At 34.1% G+C, this 18321-nt stretch overlaps 1 protein-coding gene across 1 annotated transcript in view; it reads right to left on the minus strand.

Moving 5' to 3' along the window:
* Window positions 1-18321, minus strand: part of IL1RAPL1 (interleukin 1 receptor accessory protein like 1) — a 603506-nt gene that overhangs the window by 499504 nt on the left and 85681 nt on the right. The window contains exons 4-5 of the mRNA XM_046672892.1: window positions 15962-16148; window positions 13261-13414 (exon numbers count right to left, since the gene is read on the minus strand). Of these exons, the coding sequence (XP_046528848.1) occupies window positions 13261-13414; window positions 15962-16148 (341 nt within the window). The remainder of the gene's footprint in view (window positions 1-13260; window positions 13415-15961; window positions 16149-18321) is intronic.

Here is an 18321-nt window from a genome sequence, read left to right on the forward strand (position 1 = left end):
CAAATCCTAGTCTCATCTCCTCATGTAACTAATAAAATTCAAATCCCTTGGTTGCTGATAATGACAATCCCAACACTTCTCTGTCCCCCATCCCACCCCATGGTGGCCTTAGAGTCAGGTTCTTTTAACTGCTCTAGTTTGCAGTTCTTTCTTTCCTTTTGGCACCCAAGATTTTCTTTTCAACTTTCTTGCAGGCTTAGCTAATCATTTAAAAGGCCCACCTATTCTATTTTATCCAGCATTTCTTGGTGTTTCAAAGCAGGGTACGGGGACAACTAATCAACCACATTTTCAAAAATAGATATCTATTGTTTTTTAAATTCAAAGGATCATATGAAGTGGGCAATGAAAAAAATGGATTATCTTCAAGTGCAATTTATAAAATCTAGAAGATTACCAGATACTCAGCAAACACTTGAAAAGTTTTAAAGGGTGAGTACATTGAGGTTATGTACATTAGATGAGTCATTATAAATAAAAACTCAGATTGCGGCACATGTAAATAGTATTAACTGTTCTCATTGCTAATACTTATCGTTTCTTATATTGATGGAAATCATCCAAACGAACATGCCTCCTTTTCCCCATGGCCAGAAATGGCACATCCCAACCTTGCTATTGATATATTCTAAAATGTGTACATTTTCTGCTTAAGAGTAAAAACATCATGCTTTTTAATCAAAGTTATCACACCTTGACATTAAATGTTTGCTTGATTAATACATTTTGGACAACTCATCCAATATATTGAGAGATTAAATAATAAATTAAGGTAATTAGTGTCAGGAGAGTCATCATTAGAAATTACTTATAAGAGAGGTCTTTTGCTTTAGGGAACTCCAAATCAAGATTAGACGGCCAAAATGATTAAACTCAGTTTCCCTATATTGATCTGTTTTAATCTCTTTTAATTCAAAAGGGTAAATTAATCCAAATGATCTTTGAGTTGCAAAATATGACAGAGCTTTACTTATAAAAACAGCTAAGACTGTAATATGCTCCATTTTATCAAAAATAATATATGTGATGGCTGTTATGGGCATTAGTCCTACACATTACTAAACATACAAAGTAAAGTCTGGAAAGATATGTGCCTATTATCAATTTCATCAATTCTTGTTAGGTTACAGTCAGTAAAGCGCACTTGAGTCTATGAAATATGTCAACAAAAATAATGTTTTAAAGGAGGAGATAAAAGGCACCATTTTTTAAAGAAATAGACAAAAAAATAAAAGTAATCACTCCACCCCCAGGACAGACCACAAATAGACCATTTAATTAGATCAGTGGCAGAAGAATTAAAGGTCTCATAGTAAAATGTGTTTCAGTTGAACTTAAAAGATAAATCTTTCCTAGCGATCAGCAGAGCTAATATGAAAAGTACAATGTCTTGCTATTAATTATCCAGTGGAGTAAATCATAAACTGAAGTTCAGGAAATTAAATTTTATTCCTAAATTTGTCGCCATGATGCTTTGTGACCTTGATAAAGCCACTTAACCTTTCTTTGCCTCAGCTTCCTCATCCATGAAAAGAGGAGGAAGATGTACCTTTTGAGAGCATAAATTCAGCCTGTGGTTGATTGGAAAGTAGTTTAAATGTATTGCTACATTAACTCTGTTAAAAGTGTTATACACCAAGTATAAAAATGCTACTAAATCCATCACATCCTGGTAGTAATCACCTCATTCTTTTTGCTTTTTTCAAGTCAGTTGTCCTTTTCTCACTTCCTCACTGTTTTTGCTGACTCTTGCATTTTATTGGGAAAATGTTTTCCTAATGTAACATTTTCACAGAACATTTTCTTACCATTATTTCACTCTATGATCTAGCCCTAGAAATTAAATGTCTTTTCAGCTAGTCTGACTCATTTTAAAACATTATGATGGAAATATGGTTCTTAATTTGTTTTTAATCTTTCTTTTTAAAATTACAGAAAAATGTTTTATCCAGAAAAAAAATAAGCATTAAACAGATGAAAGTGAATAGTGTATAATTTAATCAGTTCTTCTGGAAATAATCCATATAGTGTGTACTTTTTTTCTTAGACCTAACAAATGCTAACATATGTACCATAACTAATATCTGTATTATTTTGTCTACTTTATACTGTAAGAAGAGCCATGCTGGTCTAATTTATTTTGGAATTACTGTTTTTTTAATGGATTCCCTCTGTGCATGACATTTTCTCTATACTCACATTCCCATGAATAATACAGCTGAGGGTTCGGGTTAAAGTTATAGTCTGAGTGTGACTTAGAGTTAAGTGTAATAAATCCTAGGCTATGGCAATTTACATCAATACAAACTTAATATTTTCACATTTTTTAGCAATATTGAAGTACAGAAAATTGTTATATGACCCACAAAAGAATTTTATGAATAGCAAACCACATTTTATAATCTTTAAGAAATCATAATGTTTGGAAGTAGTAGACATCTGCTGTTTATGTTCCCTAGAATAGTCTTCACCTCCTTTTGGCATCTCAGATTGCCTTTGGAGTTCTACTTCCCTCCTCCTCTCAGTCCATTTGGTTGGAGTAGGCCTATGATCCAAAGAAGCCTAAACAATATCTAGTAAACCTGAAAATATACATACTCTGAATAAGCAAATCCACTTCAAGGTAAAAAATCTTACATATACGCCTACTTATATGAAAAATGTGCGTTTGTGTATGTATGTATGTGCATACAGAATATTAATGGCAATACTACTTACATTAGTAAAAAATCAAAACTCCAATTATCTATCAACAAACTGTGAAATATTCATATAATGGAATACTATAGTGTCAAAGTAATGAATAAGTTGCAGATAAATGGAATAACATGGACGCATTTTAAACACAAAACTTGGAGTTGAAAAGGCAGCCACAATACAATACACAAGATGTGGGTCCAAATTTATAAGTTTCAAAAACAGGCAAAATTTTAGCTATATTGCTTAGGCATGTACTACTAGCTAATATAACTTACAAAGAACAAGAAAACAAATACCATAAAAGTCACAATGTCAGTAACATAATTAGCAGTGGGGAAAAAGAGGTTTATATTCAGAAGGACATGCCCGAGAGTTCTGTAGTGCCTGTAAAGTTTTGTTTCTTCACCTAGATGGGTTCATTTGATAATATGTTAAGTAGCTGCATGTTTATATTTTATATACTTTGTTATATTTCACTATTAAATGAAAAGAAACAATAGAAGAAATATAGGCTGGATTCTGGAATTCTTAGTAGGATAAAAAATCATACTTAAAGAGAGGTGAATGATACATTTCTGGGAAAAAAAATAGAAGTGTGTAATAGAATGCTACACAGCTTTATACAGGACCTTTTGCATATAACACTTTAAACAATGATTTCAATTAAAACAGCAATATCTTCCAGTAAAAACCTATCGACACTTGTCCAGAAAGAAAAGCTAATATGGTAGAATACAAAATATGGTAGAATAAATCTTGAGAGACTGAAAGACATGTTAAAAATTAATATGAAGCAATCTTAATAGGGAAATTCAGCCCTATATTTGTATTTAAAAGTTCAACCACAGCTAGGCACTTGTCTCAACAATTAATATAAGGAAGATGATGTTATTTGACTTAAAGCTCAATACAAAGCAGCAATATAATGTAGGAAATAAAAGGTTGATGTAATACCCAGTAATGTTAATGAAAGTAGAGTATGGGATCTGAACTGAGGGAGTTATTCCTCCACTATATATTTTTGGCTTTCAGATGAAAAAGGTATCATTTTGTCCATTTGTAAACACAATTTAAGAGCAAGTGATTTAAAGTGGAATATATCCATGATACTGGATTAATATCATTCAAGAATGCAGATTTGTTGAGTGGCTACTATGGGTCAGACATGCTAGATTTTCATTGGTTTTGAGAACCCCAAACTGAAAATGACGTTGTTTCTTTTGTTTTCAGCTTCCACACATAAATAACCTGGAAATTGTCACTCTCATTGCTACAAGAAAAAGCTGAAAAAAATGAAAACCAAAAACTTTTCTTGGACCTCTAAGAGAACTGAGATTTCAGGGCAAAAAGCCACCACCAAATTTGGAAAGATAGGTGAATCCAGAAAGTCACCACTGAGATCTGCTTACTTGGAGCAGGAGCCACTGGAGCCAGAAACTCCAATCATCATAATCAGATTCAAATATGACACAGATATTGGAACTATCAGACAGGGAATTTAAAATAACTATGTTTAATATGTTAAATGCTCTAATGGAAAAAACAGATAACATGCAAGTACAGATGGGTGACTAAGCAAAGAAATGGAAGTTCTCAATAAGAATCAAAATGAAATGCTAGGAATTAAAACACTATAACAGAAATGACGAATGTCTTTGATGGGCCCATCAGTATACTGGACATAGTCAAGGAATGAATTAGTTAGATTGAAGATAGATCAACAGAAACTTCATAAACCAAAATGCACAGCGAAAACAGAAAAAAAAAATGGAACAGAACATCCAAGAACTGTGGGCTAATTTCAAAAGGGATAATATATGTATAATTAGAATACTAGAAGGAGAAGAAAGAGAGAATAGACCAGAAGAAATATTTGAAGTAATAACAGCCATAGAATTTCCAAATTAATGACAGACACCAAAAAAGAAACCCATGAAGCTCAGAAACACCAAGCAGGATAAATAACAAAATCACTCCGCTTAGACAGATCATATTCAAACTGCAGAAAAACATGGACAAATAGAAAATCTTGGAAGAACACAGGAAAAAATGTCATATCTATAGAGGAACAAGGGTAAGGATCTGAGTGAACTTCTTGTCAAAAAACATGCAAGTAAGAAGAGAGTGGAGTGGAATATTTAAAGTGGTGAAAAGAACCGCTAACCTAGAATTCAACATTCAGCAAAATTATCCTTTAAAAGGGTAAGAGAGAAATAGAGGCATTCTCTAACAAAAACTGAGGGAATTCATCACCAGACTTTCACTGCAAGAAATGTTAAACTAAGTTATTCGGCAGAAGGAGAAGATATAGGTCAGAAACATGGATTTACATGACAGAAATAAGAGTGTCAGAAAAGGAGTAAATGAAGGTAAAACAAAATCTTATTTATTTTATTATAAATTGATCTAAAAGATAACTGTTTAAAGTACTACTAATAATTTATTGGATGACTATAACATATGGATAAGTGAAATGAATGATGGCAATGTCATAAGGGATGAGAGGGAGGAACTGGGAATACTCTGCAATAAGGTACCACCTGCATTACACACAAAGTGGTATAGTGTTTTTTGAAAGTGGTCTGAGATTAGTCAGAACTAAGAAGTGGAATATCCAGTGCAACCACTAAAAAATTTTTTAAAGTAAAATTGATAATAAGAACGTAGACATAAATTGGAACCATATAAAATGTTCAATTAAAACCAGAGACAGCAGAATAGAGAGGGGGAAAGAAACAAAGAAAATGTTCAATGAATTGAAAACACTGATAAACAGAATATACATTAATCCAATAATTTAAGAATCATGTTACATGCAAATGGTCTAACTACACCAGTTAAAACACAGAGAATGTTAGAGTGGAAAAAATATCAAGATCCAACCGTGTGTCGTCTATGAGAAACCCACTTTAAATATAAAGAATCAAATAGGTTAACAGTGAAGCGATGAAGAAAGAGATGCCATGCTAACACTAATCAAAAGAGAGCTAGGTATATTAATTTCAGACAAAGCTAACCTCAGAACAGGGAAAATAATCACAAGCAAAGAGGGACATTATATAATGACAGGATCAAGTCTCCAAGAAGACATAACAACCTTAAACACATAAGCACCTAACAATAGAACATCAAAATTGTGAGGAAAAACTTACAGAATTGAATAGACAAATCCACTACATAGTTGGAAATTTCAACACTCTACTTTCAGTAATTGAAAGACCAAGCAAGCAGAAAATCAGTAAGGGTATAGTTGACTTGAACAACACTAAGTAAACTTGACTTAATTGGCATTTACAGAATACTCCATCCAACAATAGCAAAATACGCATTCTTCTCAAGCCCTCCTGGGACATTCACCAAGAAAGATCACATTCTAGGTCATAAAATATACCTTAACAAATTTTTAAAAATATAAATCATACAAAGTATGTGCTCAGATTACAATGGAAATAAACCAGAAATCCGTAAAAGAAAAACAGTTGTGGAAATCACCAAATGTTTAGAAATTGACACATTTCTAAATAACATATGGATCAAAGATTTCTCAAGAGAAATTAAAAAATATTTTGATGCAAATTATCAAAATTTGTGGGATACAGCAAAAGCAGTGCTTAGAAGAAATGTATAGAATTAAATTTGTATATTAGAAAAGAAGAAAACTCTAAAATAAAACAAACTTCTTCTCTGTGAAAGTCATTGTTAATAAAATCCAAAGACAAGCTACAGATTGGGAAAAAATATTTGCAAAACACTTATCTGATAAAGGACTTGTATCAAAAGTATACAAAGAATTCTTAAAACTGAGAAAGAAAAAAGCAAACATCCCAATTAAAAAGTGGGTAAAATACCTAAACAGACACTAGATCAAAGAAGATACACAAGAGGCAAAGAGGCATATAAAAATATGCTCAAAATAATTTATCATTAGGGAATTGGCAATTAAACCAACAGACCGATTGGAACAGTAAAATCCAAACAACAGAGTTCAGATTGGTAGAAAGATGCAGAACAACTGGAATTCTTCATTCATTGCTGATGGAAATACAAAATAATACAGCTATTTTAGAAACCAGTTTGGCAGCTTCTTACAAAGCTAAATATAATCTTACCATACACTCTAGGAATTGCATTCCAAGGTATTTACTCAACTGATTTGAAAACTTATATCCACACAAAAACTTGCACAAGAATGTATATAGTAGCTTTATTCATAATCTCCAAAAACTGGAAGCATCCATCATGCACCATTCACTAGATAAATGGACAAACTATGGTACAGCCATATAATGGAAAATTATAAAGTGATAAAAAGAAATGAGCTGTCACGTATGAACCTTGAAGACATTATAGTAAGTGAAATAAGCCATACGAAAAGGGACAAATATTGTATAATTCTACCTATATGAAGTAGCTAGAATGGTCAAATTCATAGTTACAGAAAATAGAGTGGTGGTTGCCAGGGGTTGGTGGGAGGAGGGAATGTAGAGTTACCGTTTAATGGGTGCAGAGTTTCAGTTTGGAAAGATGAAAAAGTTCTAGAGATGGATGGGGTGATGGTTGCACAAAAATGTGAATGTACTTAATGTCATTGAAATGTACACCTAAAATGGTTAAAACGGTAAATTTTGAAAACCAAAAAGATTCTTTGAGCCCAACATCTAGAAATCTTCTCAATTGGCTGCCCTCACAACTCAGAAACTAGATTTGTAGTCTGCTCCTATCATTAACCTTTGTTCTTTGTGTGTGTTTCCAAAGAAATTCCTTTTATTAAATATCTGATTGCTCATACCATATAGGACGAACTTTGGGAACTCACTTGCAACACTGTCTCCTGAAATGAGACATAACTCTAACTGAACTAACTTATTCTTAGGACTAAGGCTGGTTCATTGAGATAGAGAGCAATCTACCAAGTCAGCTTCTGGACTGTGAGTCTTGGGGAAGTTTCAAAGGTGGGAATAAAGGGTAACAGAATTTGCCTCCTCAAAATATGCCTCTTTGGTTTAAGGATTATTTTGAGGAACTACAGACACAGAAGCAGCTCTGAAAACAAAGTAGGAGTTACCCTTTTGTAAGGGAAATTTACATTTATAAATGAAATCTCCATTTGTAAAAGTGTCTCCCTCTCTCTACCAGGAAGAGAAGGATGACTCTGAGTGCCTGTCAACAGATGAATGGATAAAGAAGATGTGGTCTATATATATACAATGGAATATTACTTAGCCATACATAAGACAAAATCATGTCATTTGTGACAGCATAATACCTTGGGGTGTTATGCTAAGCAAAATAAGTCAGACAGAGAAAGACAGATATTGTATGATTTCACTCATATGTGGAAGATAAACAAACACATAGATAAGAAGAACAGATTGGTGGTTACCAGAGGGGAAGGTGTCGGGGGAGGACAAAAGAGATAAAGGGGCACATATGTATGGTGACAGATGGAAACCAGAGTTTTGGTGGTGAACATGATGCAATCTATACAGAAGCCAAAATATAATAATGTACATGTGAAATTTACACAACATTATAAACCAATGTGACCTCAGTAAAATAATTAAAAAAAAACAGTCTCCAGAAACCCTTATCAATGGAGAAGGGAGAACTTAGACTTACCCTTGCTTACTGTGCTTTTCCTAGTAACCTCCCATAACTGGCAGTGCCCCCCACCAAAAATCTTTCTTTTTTCTTTAGCTGAAGATGGTATTTAAGGTGGTAACTTGGGCCATCTTGGGGAGGTACTAAGTTTTCCTGGGTATCTTCCACGTATATGTAAGGTATAGATGCTAATAAATTTATGTTTGTTCTTCTCTTGCTCTTCTGTCTTTTACTACAGGGGATCTCAGCCAAGGACTCAGAAGGATAGAGGGAAAATTATTTTTCCTCCCCTACAAACCTTAACGTATGCAAATTTTTAAAGACATCATTTAGGAGGATGGAGGATCCTAGGATGGAATGCAGAATGTGATAAAATAAAAAAAAAACAAAACCTTACAAATGTGTGAGACTACCTCACTGAAGAGGATGGGGGGAACAGGTGATGACCTAAGTAACTTTGGGAATGGTGCGGAGTCTGTAAGATTAAAGATTAAAGATTAAAGGCAAAAGAAACTGTATATAAACTATAATCTAGTTGATACAGTTGTTTCTTACAGGGGTACAGGTCAACAATTCTGATCTCATTATACATCTATATTGGAAGTGAACAATTAAGTAAATGGATGGCAGATGGTGGGTTTCTCACTATTGGACAGGGAGGCTACAGATAAGCAAGGGGAAGAGGCTGTAATTATCCCTATGGTAATAGATTAGAGTTGGAGATATCAGTATGAACTCATATTTAGTTTAACATAGATACAGATAGTTACATATACAAATATTTATAGGTAACGTGTATACACTTGGGTTAGTATATACATATTTCCTCGCTCTGTCAATTGAGAGGTCTTAGAAGCAACTATACTCCAGTGGCAATGAGTACTCCCGATGCCCACATCTTACTTTCTAGTACCATTCTCCAATAAAAGGAACAAAGGCTCTGTGGAAAAAATAGCTGATTCCAGGACTGGGGCAGGAAATACACAAGATGGGCCTGGAGCATCTTGTGGGGCCAGAAAATAAGGAAGTGTTCAAAGACACACACACACACACACACACACACACACACAATGACGGGAGTATGTCAAAGAGACAAAGGAGTCAACTAAAAGAGCTCCTAGGGCCAAAGCTGGAACACTTTGAGCAACAAAGTACATCAGGTGATGTTGAATTACAAAGTATATAATAAATATCCATGAGTTCACACTAAATTAGATAAATGATTGAATAAGTAGATAAATGTGGGAAAAATTCTATCCCATGCAGAAGAATTCCAAATAACTTATGTAGATACTCTGCCTTCAAAGAGGTGAGGGCATAATTCCTTACTCCTTAAGCATGGACTGCAGATGGTGACTTCCTCCCAAAGAGTACAGTGTGGAAAGCAGGGAAAAAGAGTAACTTTACAGTGGCAAAATCTGACAAAGACCACCACAGGTGATAAAGGTCGAGATCAGTAGTGATAAATCATGTTGATAGTATGATATGTTGTGATTTTACTTCTATAGTCTTCCAAGAATATATAAACCTAAGTCTAATCATGGGGAAAATATCAAACAAATCACAACTGAAGATATTCTACAAAATATATGGCCAGTAACCCTTAAAATTGTCAAGATCATCAAAAGCAAGGAAAGTCAGAAATAGCCACAGCCAAAAGGAGCCTAAGGAGATATGACAACTAAATGTAATGTGCTATCCTGGGTGGGATCCTGGATATTCTGGGTGGGAAAAGGGACATTAGGGAAAAAAAACCCAAGGGAATCTGAATAAGGTATGCACTTTAGTTGACAATAACCATCAATATTAGTTCATTAATTGTAACAAATGTACCACACTAATGTTAGATCTTAATAGGGAAACTGGATGTAGTGTATATGGGATCTCTTTCTACTGTCTTTATGATTTTTGTAAAATGGTTCTAAAGTAAAATGTTTATTTTTAAAAAAAGACATTGCCCTGGACTCCGACTAGCTCATGTTCTTGCAGAAAAACAGGAATGTCAACAAACAGCTATAGTGCAATGTGGTGAGTGCTGCAATGGGGATTCTGAACGTGCTAGGAAGACATGAAAAACTACATGCCTCAAAACAGTGGTAACATTTTAGCTGTGCCTTGAAGAAAGAGTAAGAATCAGCCCTGTGACAATGTGGAAGAAAAAGCATTCCAAAGGGAGCACAGCATGAGCAAGGATTCAGGGGGAGGATATTTGGAGGAGAACAGCAAAAACAGCGTGGCTGAGGCTTAGAGAAGATGGTGGAGGCTAGAGACGATGCTGAAACATCCTACATTTAAAAATTTCTTTAAATGTTTAAAGTATACCAAAAGTGAAGAGCAGGTTTATTATTTTTTTTTTCACTGTGATCTGTTTCCCCGAACCACTACTTCATTTAAGTAGACACATAAGTTTTGATAAGCGAAGGATTTCCCACAAAAGCTTACAATATTGCCTGAACATTTAGTCACTTTATTTATCCAGAAATTTCCTTTTCTCTTCACATGTAGGATTCTTTCTTTTTCATTTTAAAGAAGCGTTCTAATGTACTTCAAAACATTTGTTTATTAGCAACTAATGCAGACCCACTAAAACTTAGTGATATAATGCTGTGCATGATATTTATGTTAAGTATAACACGATCATGATATGCAGAAAACCAAGTACAAAATAGTGACTAATGATCATCCAGAGAACTCACCTTTGTTGCTTTACTGAGTGATACAATTTGGGTTCTAAGACGTGTTCTTGAATTTGGCCATGGGCAAAGTAAATGTGCTCTAGTGTCACAGCATTTAAAGCAATGTTATGCATAAAGACATCTTGTCGATAGACTTGTTAATATCTAAAATGCATTTTAATAATACTATTTTCTCATCCTAAGGCACGCAGCTCTCCCATCCACCCAGAATTTCCTATAGAGTCAAACTTTGCTTTATAACTTTTTTGCCCAAATCCATGTCACAGGTAAGGCTACTTAAGTTAGATGTATTCACGATAATCAGTTTAATGAAAACTTTCATTAAATGATTCAGTAAGTTTCTCTTGGATATTAAGAAATAATTATTCCTCTTCATATAAAGAAAAGAAGATATTTTTGGAGAAATGAAGTTAGGAAAACATAGTAGCCCTGGGTAGCATTTAGGAGAAAATGATTCCATTATTGGTTATACAAACTAGCTTCATTTAAGTCGTTTTACCATTTGGGACCCAGTTTCTAGTCTGCACAGGCTTGTTTTCCAAGTGCCTCTTACTAGATAGTGGTTTAGTATCCTAGTATTTCTAGAAAAGGGAAAGATGTGCTTCACAAGGGTTAGTTCCACCCTCCAAAGAACGAAGACTAGAAGTACCTTCATCTTCTTTTCAGAATAGACGTTTTTTCATTATATTTTAAAATTCCTTTGTCTCAATACCTACTCCTTGGAAAAGCTACTTCAGTACAGATTGAGAGCAAAAAATAAATAATAAAAAATTCAGTATTTATTGTAAATAAAATTCAAGTATTGACAGTTATAGTTTTCACTGTTCTGTTAATCAGAGAGGTAAAGTGATAAAGTGTTAATTTTAATTTTCTATACAGAGACCTACTACACACAGCAAAACAGGAGAGCAAAGTAGGGTAAATCATACAGATGCATACCACAGGTACATAATACAAGACTGAATGTCTGTTCATTATTCAAGTGTAGCATATACTGCAAGTGTCGGTTATTTACTGAGTCTAATATTTATCAAAGGCATTACCAAAGAGTACCTTATTTAACTAAATTTTCTCTCCATCCGAATAATTACTACTTACCAAATGAATTTCATGAAATCGAATTTAGTTTTTAAGTCAAAATATAATTTCAAGATTTGAAAGAAAAGATGATTATTATAAGATGAAGTGACGACCACACAACACTTTTCATATATAGGAAAACTATTTTAAGTGAATCAATGAACAAATGAAAGTCTCTTGAAAGTCCGTGATATCCTTTTTATACTTTTCTATATATGTTTCACAAATATGATTGTACAAAACAAGTTACTGAGAAGACTCTTTCTCAGTAAGATGAGAATAATATCTTTAACTTGCTAATATTGCTCTTGCTTTTTCCCCCTTTTTTCTCTCACAACCAATTATACAGAAGTACACTATAAAGTAAAAGAAAAATAAGTATGCATACAATATTTTACATGACATAAAAATGAAAAAAGTGATGCCCCTTTGGATATAATTCTACATTTTGCAAATTGATTTCATACCTATTACCTTACCTCATTTGATCCTTGCAAAAACCCTATGAAATAAACAAGGCAAATTTTATAATTGTCATTTTATACATGAGGAAACTAATATTTTGAAGGTTGTGGTGATTCAAACAAGGTCATACGACTAGCGAGCTGTAGATTCATGATTACAGACAATGTTCTGAATCTTGTTGGCATGTCCTTCTATCTTAGCAACCAGATATGGAAATGACTCCACGTACTGCACCTCATATAGTTATTCAATTATTGTACCTAAAACTATGTTATTTTCAAGCTCATGAGAATACTTATGTCAGATTCATAGAGTAATGAATGAAAAAGTAATTTTTCTAATTTGGAGCAAGACAGGAAGACAGAGGTAGATTTCATATGTTCCATTTCAACACTTTAGAAAATGTTTCCAAAAATGATACCATTACAAAATACAAGCACAATTTTCTGCAATTGTAAACTCATTATTTCAAGTACTTTCAAAAGTTAACATTTCTATAATTCCCTAAGCATATTTTCTTTAACTTTCCAAATGCATTTTAGTGCAACATGATTTAAAAGCAAGGAGAAATAAGTTTTACCTATAGAAATCCACTTAGCATTTGGTTAAGTGCTTCCTTTCATTGCATACATTTGATAAAATCAATATGCAGCACAAAAACTAAATTTAAAACGGTAGTTTCATTACTTGCAAGTGAAATATGGAAGACTGCGCTCACCTGTAACAGTTAATTCAGTAGTCCTTCTCACAACGAAGCCTCCATATTTTAATTCACAGGTATAATTTCCAATGTCGTCTTCTCTGACTTCTCTTATAAGCAGGGTATCTCTTTTGAATACAATACTTGGCCTCCAAGTTTTTGTCCTACATTCCTACATGAAGAACATAAAATTTTTGAGGTGCATAAAGTAACTGAAAAATAAAGTATTTAAAACAACCAAACTAAAAGCTTCTAAAGTTATATTTTAAACGGGCTAAAGAGTTTGGAATTAATGCTAGATTTTCCTATCTTCTCCACATCTCCAGGAAATCAAGTACCTAAATATGAAAAGAGTATTTTTAGCAAGAGTCACTTTATTAATTCTTAAGATTAGTGTCTCTAAATCAGATATGCATTGATTTATTAGATATAAGAAAAGGAACATTTGTTCAGATTACTCCTGACATCATTTTTTAGAAGCAAATACTCCACAATTGATGATTATAAAATTAACCACCTTGATACTGATAACATAAAATATAAAACGAGTTATTTTAGTGGAAAGTAGAAAAATTAATTCTATAGAAGAAAATGTTTCTATTTCAATACTTTAAATCTTTTAATGTTACATTTAGATATAATTCAATCTTCATGGTATGTACACTATATAATCCATGAAAGAAATGGCCAAGATTTATATGCAAGGTCTTTATAGTTCCATAAATATCTAATTTCATTGTTGCTGGGTCTAACAAATTATGCTCTCTGAATTAAGCTTTGGGTTAAAATGATGTTGGCCCAGGAGATTTCTGCTTTTGCCAAGCACAAGTCCATTTCCTCTAGCCAGATCCGAAATCAATGGAATGAGAATAAAATAGCTTCAAACCCTGACATTATTCAGAGCTAACATTATTTCTAAAAAAATTTATTGCCGAATCAAATTTTTGCAGGCCATTATTTTGATTATGTGGCTCAATGCCTGTGCATAATTGAGGGACAATTATCCAGTTATTTCAGACCAAAATATACATTTCATAAGCTCATATTCATTGCAAAAACTGTCATAATTACATAAATTATGAATGGAGACTATATTCCCTTGACTACGGAAAAATAATCTGAATTTTTCAAGAATTTTAAATTCCACATATACTGTACTTCCACGCATCACTCCCCTAGTTATGGTCCTTATATAAGGTCATAATGATTGGAGAGATGGTGGAAACACGACTAAAAAATCAATGTGAGGCCAGCCATTTAATAAATTGAGTGTGTGAATGTATGTGTGTGTGTCCAGAGTTCTAATGTTTCAGCAAATTTTGAGATACTGTTTCAAAAAGTGAGAAGTGCATAACTCTTAAGATCAACTTATTAGCAAGCAACAAAGAAATTGCGCATCTAGAAGCTGAATGTACACATAAGAGCACTAGAAAAATATTTGTTCTTGGAGACCTTGGAGCAAACTTCCCTAATGCCTCTTCCCTTTGAAGTAATCATTAGAGCTTGCTCAGAATCTGCCTGTGGAAAGCAGGCAAACCACAGAGAATCAGGGAGAGAAATACTCATACAATTAAAAAAGGGAAAAAACAAAACTCATCTGCACAGGAACAGAAATCAGTGGGGCTAATACTGGAGGGCTGTTTAACATTGGCTAAGATAGAAATCCAAGAAAAGAGCAGAAAAATACTTCAACGGTTCCCTTGATATTCTGAATCCTCCATTGCTTATTATCGAGAATCAAAATTAAGTCTTACTCAGAGAAGGGCATTACTAATTTTGGCAAAATCCTTTAAAAACTGTCAAAGATTTGCTTGTTGTTTCATTTCTACCAGGTTTGGAATTCATGAGCAATCAGTCGTGAGGGCTCACATTCTGTAGATTGGCGTTTTTGGATCTAGTTACTAAGAGGTCCAGCTTCCTAAATGGCTACTTCCAGTGAGTTGAAAAAAGCAAATTTTACACTAGGAACCTATAAACCATGGATAAAATATTCCAGACAAATGTTCATAACATCTCTATTGTATTTTCTTGAGTACGTTCAATAACAAAAACATCTATTATGGTATAAATAAAGCTGAAGAGTACATTCAAATCCTAAAATTCAGAAAAGTCAATGATGTGATAGGAAGGACAGGGGTTGGATTATTCTGCTTAAGTCTAAAGTTTCTTTTGGTTTTTGAAAAACAGTTAATCTAACACTATTTTTATAATGTTATAAATTTTCATCAGATGTTATTTTTCAAAATATGTATGCTTTTATGTGAAAATAATTAGAATATGCACAAAGATACTCCCATTAAACAGAACATTTCAATAAAACGAGTGTACCATTTTACCACAGAAGCAAATTAATCTTTTCTCTCCTTATGTGGGGACATTTTGGACTGTTTATATGAAGAGCTCTGAAATCAACGCTTAACATACATTAGTTCCTGAAATTATCAACATAGATTATAATAGACTTGAAATAATCGTCAGTATAAACAAGAAATAAACATAAACACAATAGCTTATTACAATGGACTACCAATATAAATATTGACTAGCATTTATTAAAACCACTGGTTTGAAAATTTATGATGGGCAAAACTTGCTTTAATATTTTAAGAAGGCAGAGCTGAACTATATCACACCCATTTAAAGTTTTTTATCCAACTTGTTCAAGAATAAGATACACAGTAATCTATTTATAAGCAATAAAATCATTCACAGGCCATACCTTATACCATAGGATTTCAGGTTCTCTGGTTGGTAGTAAAAAATCTTCTATGTCACGGCACGAAATTTCCTTGCTTTTGCTAAGTTCAGCTTTATCAAAGTATTTCATCCTGGAATTGTAGCATAGCCCAGTGTCATTTTCGCCCACCGTCAGCGAAATGGATACTTTCATACAGTAAGTGGAGTTTCTGTAACGAAGCAGAAAAAATATGGTGGCCTGGTGTGAACAAAAAGCAAGTGCTGCCAAGGCAGTGTATTTACTTCACTTAAAACAAAAAAGAGAGAAAAAACCCCAAAACTGCATTGATTGATTAATGCCAGGTTGTGGTATACCATGGCTTATTCCACAGGACTCTCTCTTGTCACCCAGCTAAACAGTGCTTGGTTCTGTGAAACCATGTGTACATTTCTCATTTGCTGGAAAAAAAAAGTTTTGTATCATATACAGGTTTGGTTTGAAAAAATGTTCAATAAAGATTTTTCTACCTGGAAAAATGAAAGGAATAAAGGAAGATTTAGGTCCAGGAAAGAAGTTAGGCCTGGGTTTATGCTAAAGTTGGCAAACTTAATAGAGAAGTAGAAAAAGGTAACTGACCTATTACGCATAACAGAAGGACAGCAATAAGGCTGCCCAATTCTTATAGTACTGGTTGTCTTCATAAGAGGACAAGCTATCAATGAGTCTAGGAAGAAAACAATCTTGGGTAAAAGTATTGCAAACTCACTATCTTTACAAGCCCATATCCCTTTGGGTTGAGACTTGGAGTCCAGGTTTCAGACAAGGGAAACATTCTAATATATTAAGTAAAGACAACCCCATACAGATGGACAGATTCTACAGAATCAGTTCATTAAATCAGTGTCTCATTTTACTCCTAGCTGCTTCCTAAATCAGGTTTATAAATTGGAATACACGAGAATAGAAACCATGTTTAGAGATCTCTTTGAAAGAGTTGGACCAAAGGAAGTTTTCTTGTAAATTGCACTATTTCTGTTTGCTAATTAAGTCTCTGGACTTTCAATGAACATCGATAATGTGTCAGGCATGGTGCCAGGCAGTGAAAATAAAGAGGAATAAAACATCAGATTCAAGGTTTTGTAGAGAACTTCTCATTTGGTAAGTGCCCAACGGCTTATTTGTGTACTTGGCCATCAAAGTCTTAGATTTGTGTTTCACTGATTAGTATCTGCAACTTCAGGCAACTTATTTAACTCCTCTGAATCTCAGGTGTGGGACAACACTTATCCAAGTATTAAATGGGATATTGAATCAAAATCTGCTTGGCCTGTCATAGATGCTCAGTGATATTGGTTCCTCTCTGTTCTGCACTGGTGCACATGACCACAGCCCCCAAGTCCTCCTCCTTATCCAGCCAAGGTGCTTTGACATTTAAGCAGCAATTGGATTTAGATTCTAGCTTTTTTTAAAATGCTAATATGACATGATGAGAATGGCCAGAAAATAGATAGGTTAGCTGTGGTATAATAAAAAATATATTTGGTCTTTGTCCCTGGTTCCTGGCACAGATCTCATAAAACTCTTGGAATTTCCTGATTGATAAGTGTCTTTTGTTATTCGAAAGGAGCCCCTTTTGATTACACCTGAGTTTCTGCTAATAAATTGACTTAGGGTGGAGCCCCTTTAGCCTCAGGATGGGACTGGTCAACAGAAAGACCAAGTGACCAGAGGGTTGGAACTTTCAGCCCCACTCACTGACCTTCAGGGAAGGTGACAAGTGCTGGAGAATAAGCTCTATAAAACCTCTAGAACACAAAGACTGGTGAGCTTCAGGGTTGATGAACACGTGGAAGTTCTGAGAGGGTGGCATGCCTGGAGAGGGCATGGAAGCTCTGTGCCTCTTCCCCCATACCTTGCCCTATACATGTCTTCCATCTGGGTGTTCACTTGTATCCTTTGAAATATTCTTTGTAATAAATCAGCAATAGTAATTCAACTGTTTGCCTGAGTTTTGCTAGCCATCTAGCAAATGATTGAATCCAAGGACGGGGTTGTGGGAACCTCTGATTTGTACCCAGTTTGTCAGAAGCACAAGCAATGACCTGGACTTGCAATTGGTGTCTGAATTGTAGTGGGGGGACAATCTTGTAGGACTGAGTCCTTAACCTGTGGGATCTGATGCTAACAAGTGATAGTGTCAGAACTGAACCGAATTGTAGGACATCCAGCTGGTGTTGCAGAATTGCTTGGTGTGAAAAAAAAAAAAACCCTGCACATCTGGTGTCAGAAGTGTTGAGAGGAGAAGAGCAAAATAGAGTCTTCCTTCACAGTTAATTATTCAGCTTTGTATAGGGTAACAAAGAAAACTGCTACAAAATTATTACGTAGAATTATTGAATGTA

Source organism: Equus quagga, chromosome 10, assembly GCF_021613505.1.
Source record: "Equus quagga isolate Etosha38 chromosome 10, UCLA_HA_Equagga_1.0, whole genome shotgun sequence".
NCBI classification, from domain to species: Eukaryota; Metazoa; Chordata; class Mammalia; order Perissodactyla; family Equidae; genus Equus; species Equus quagga.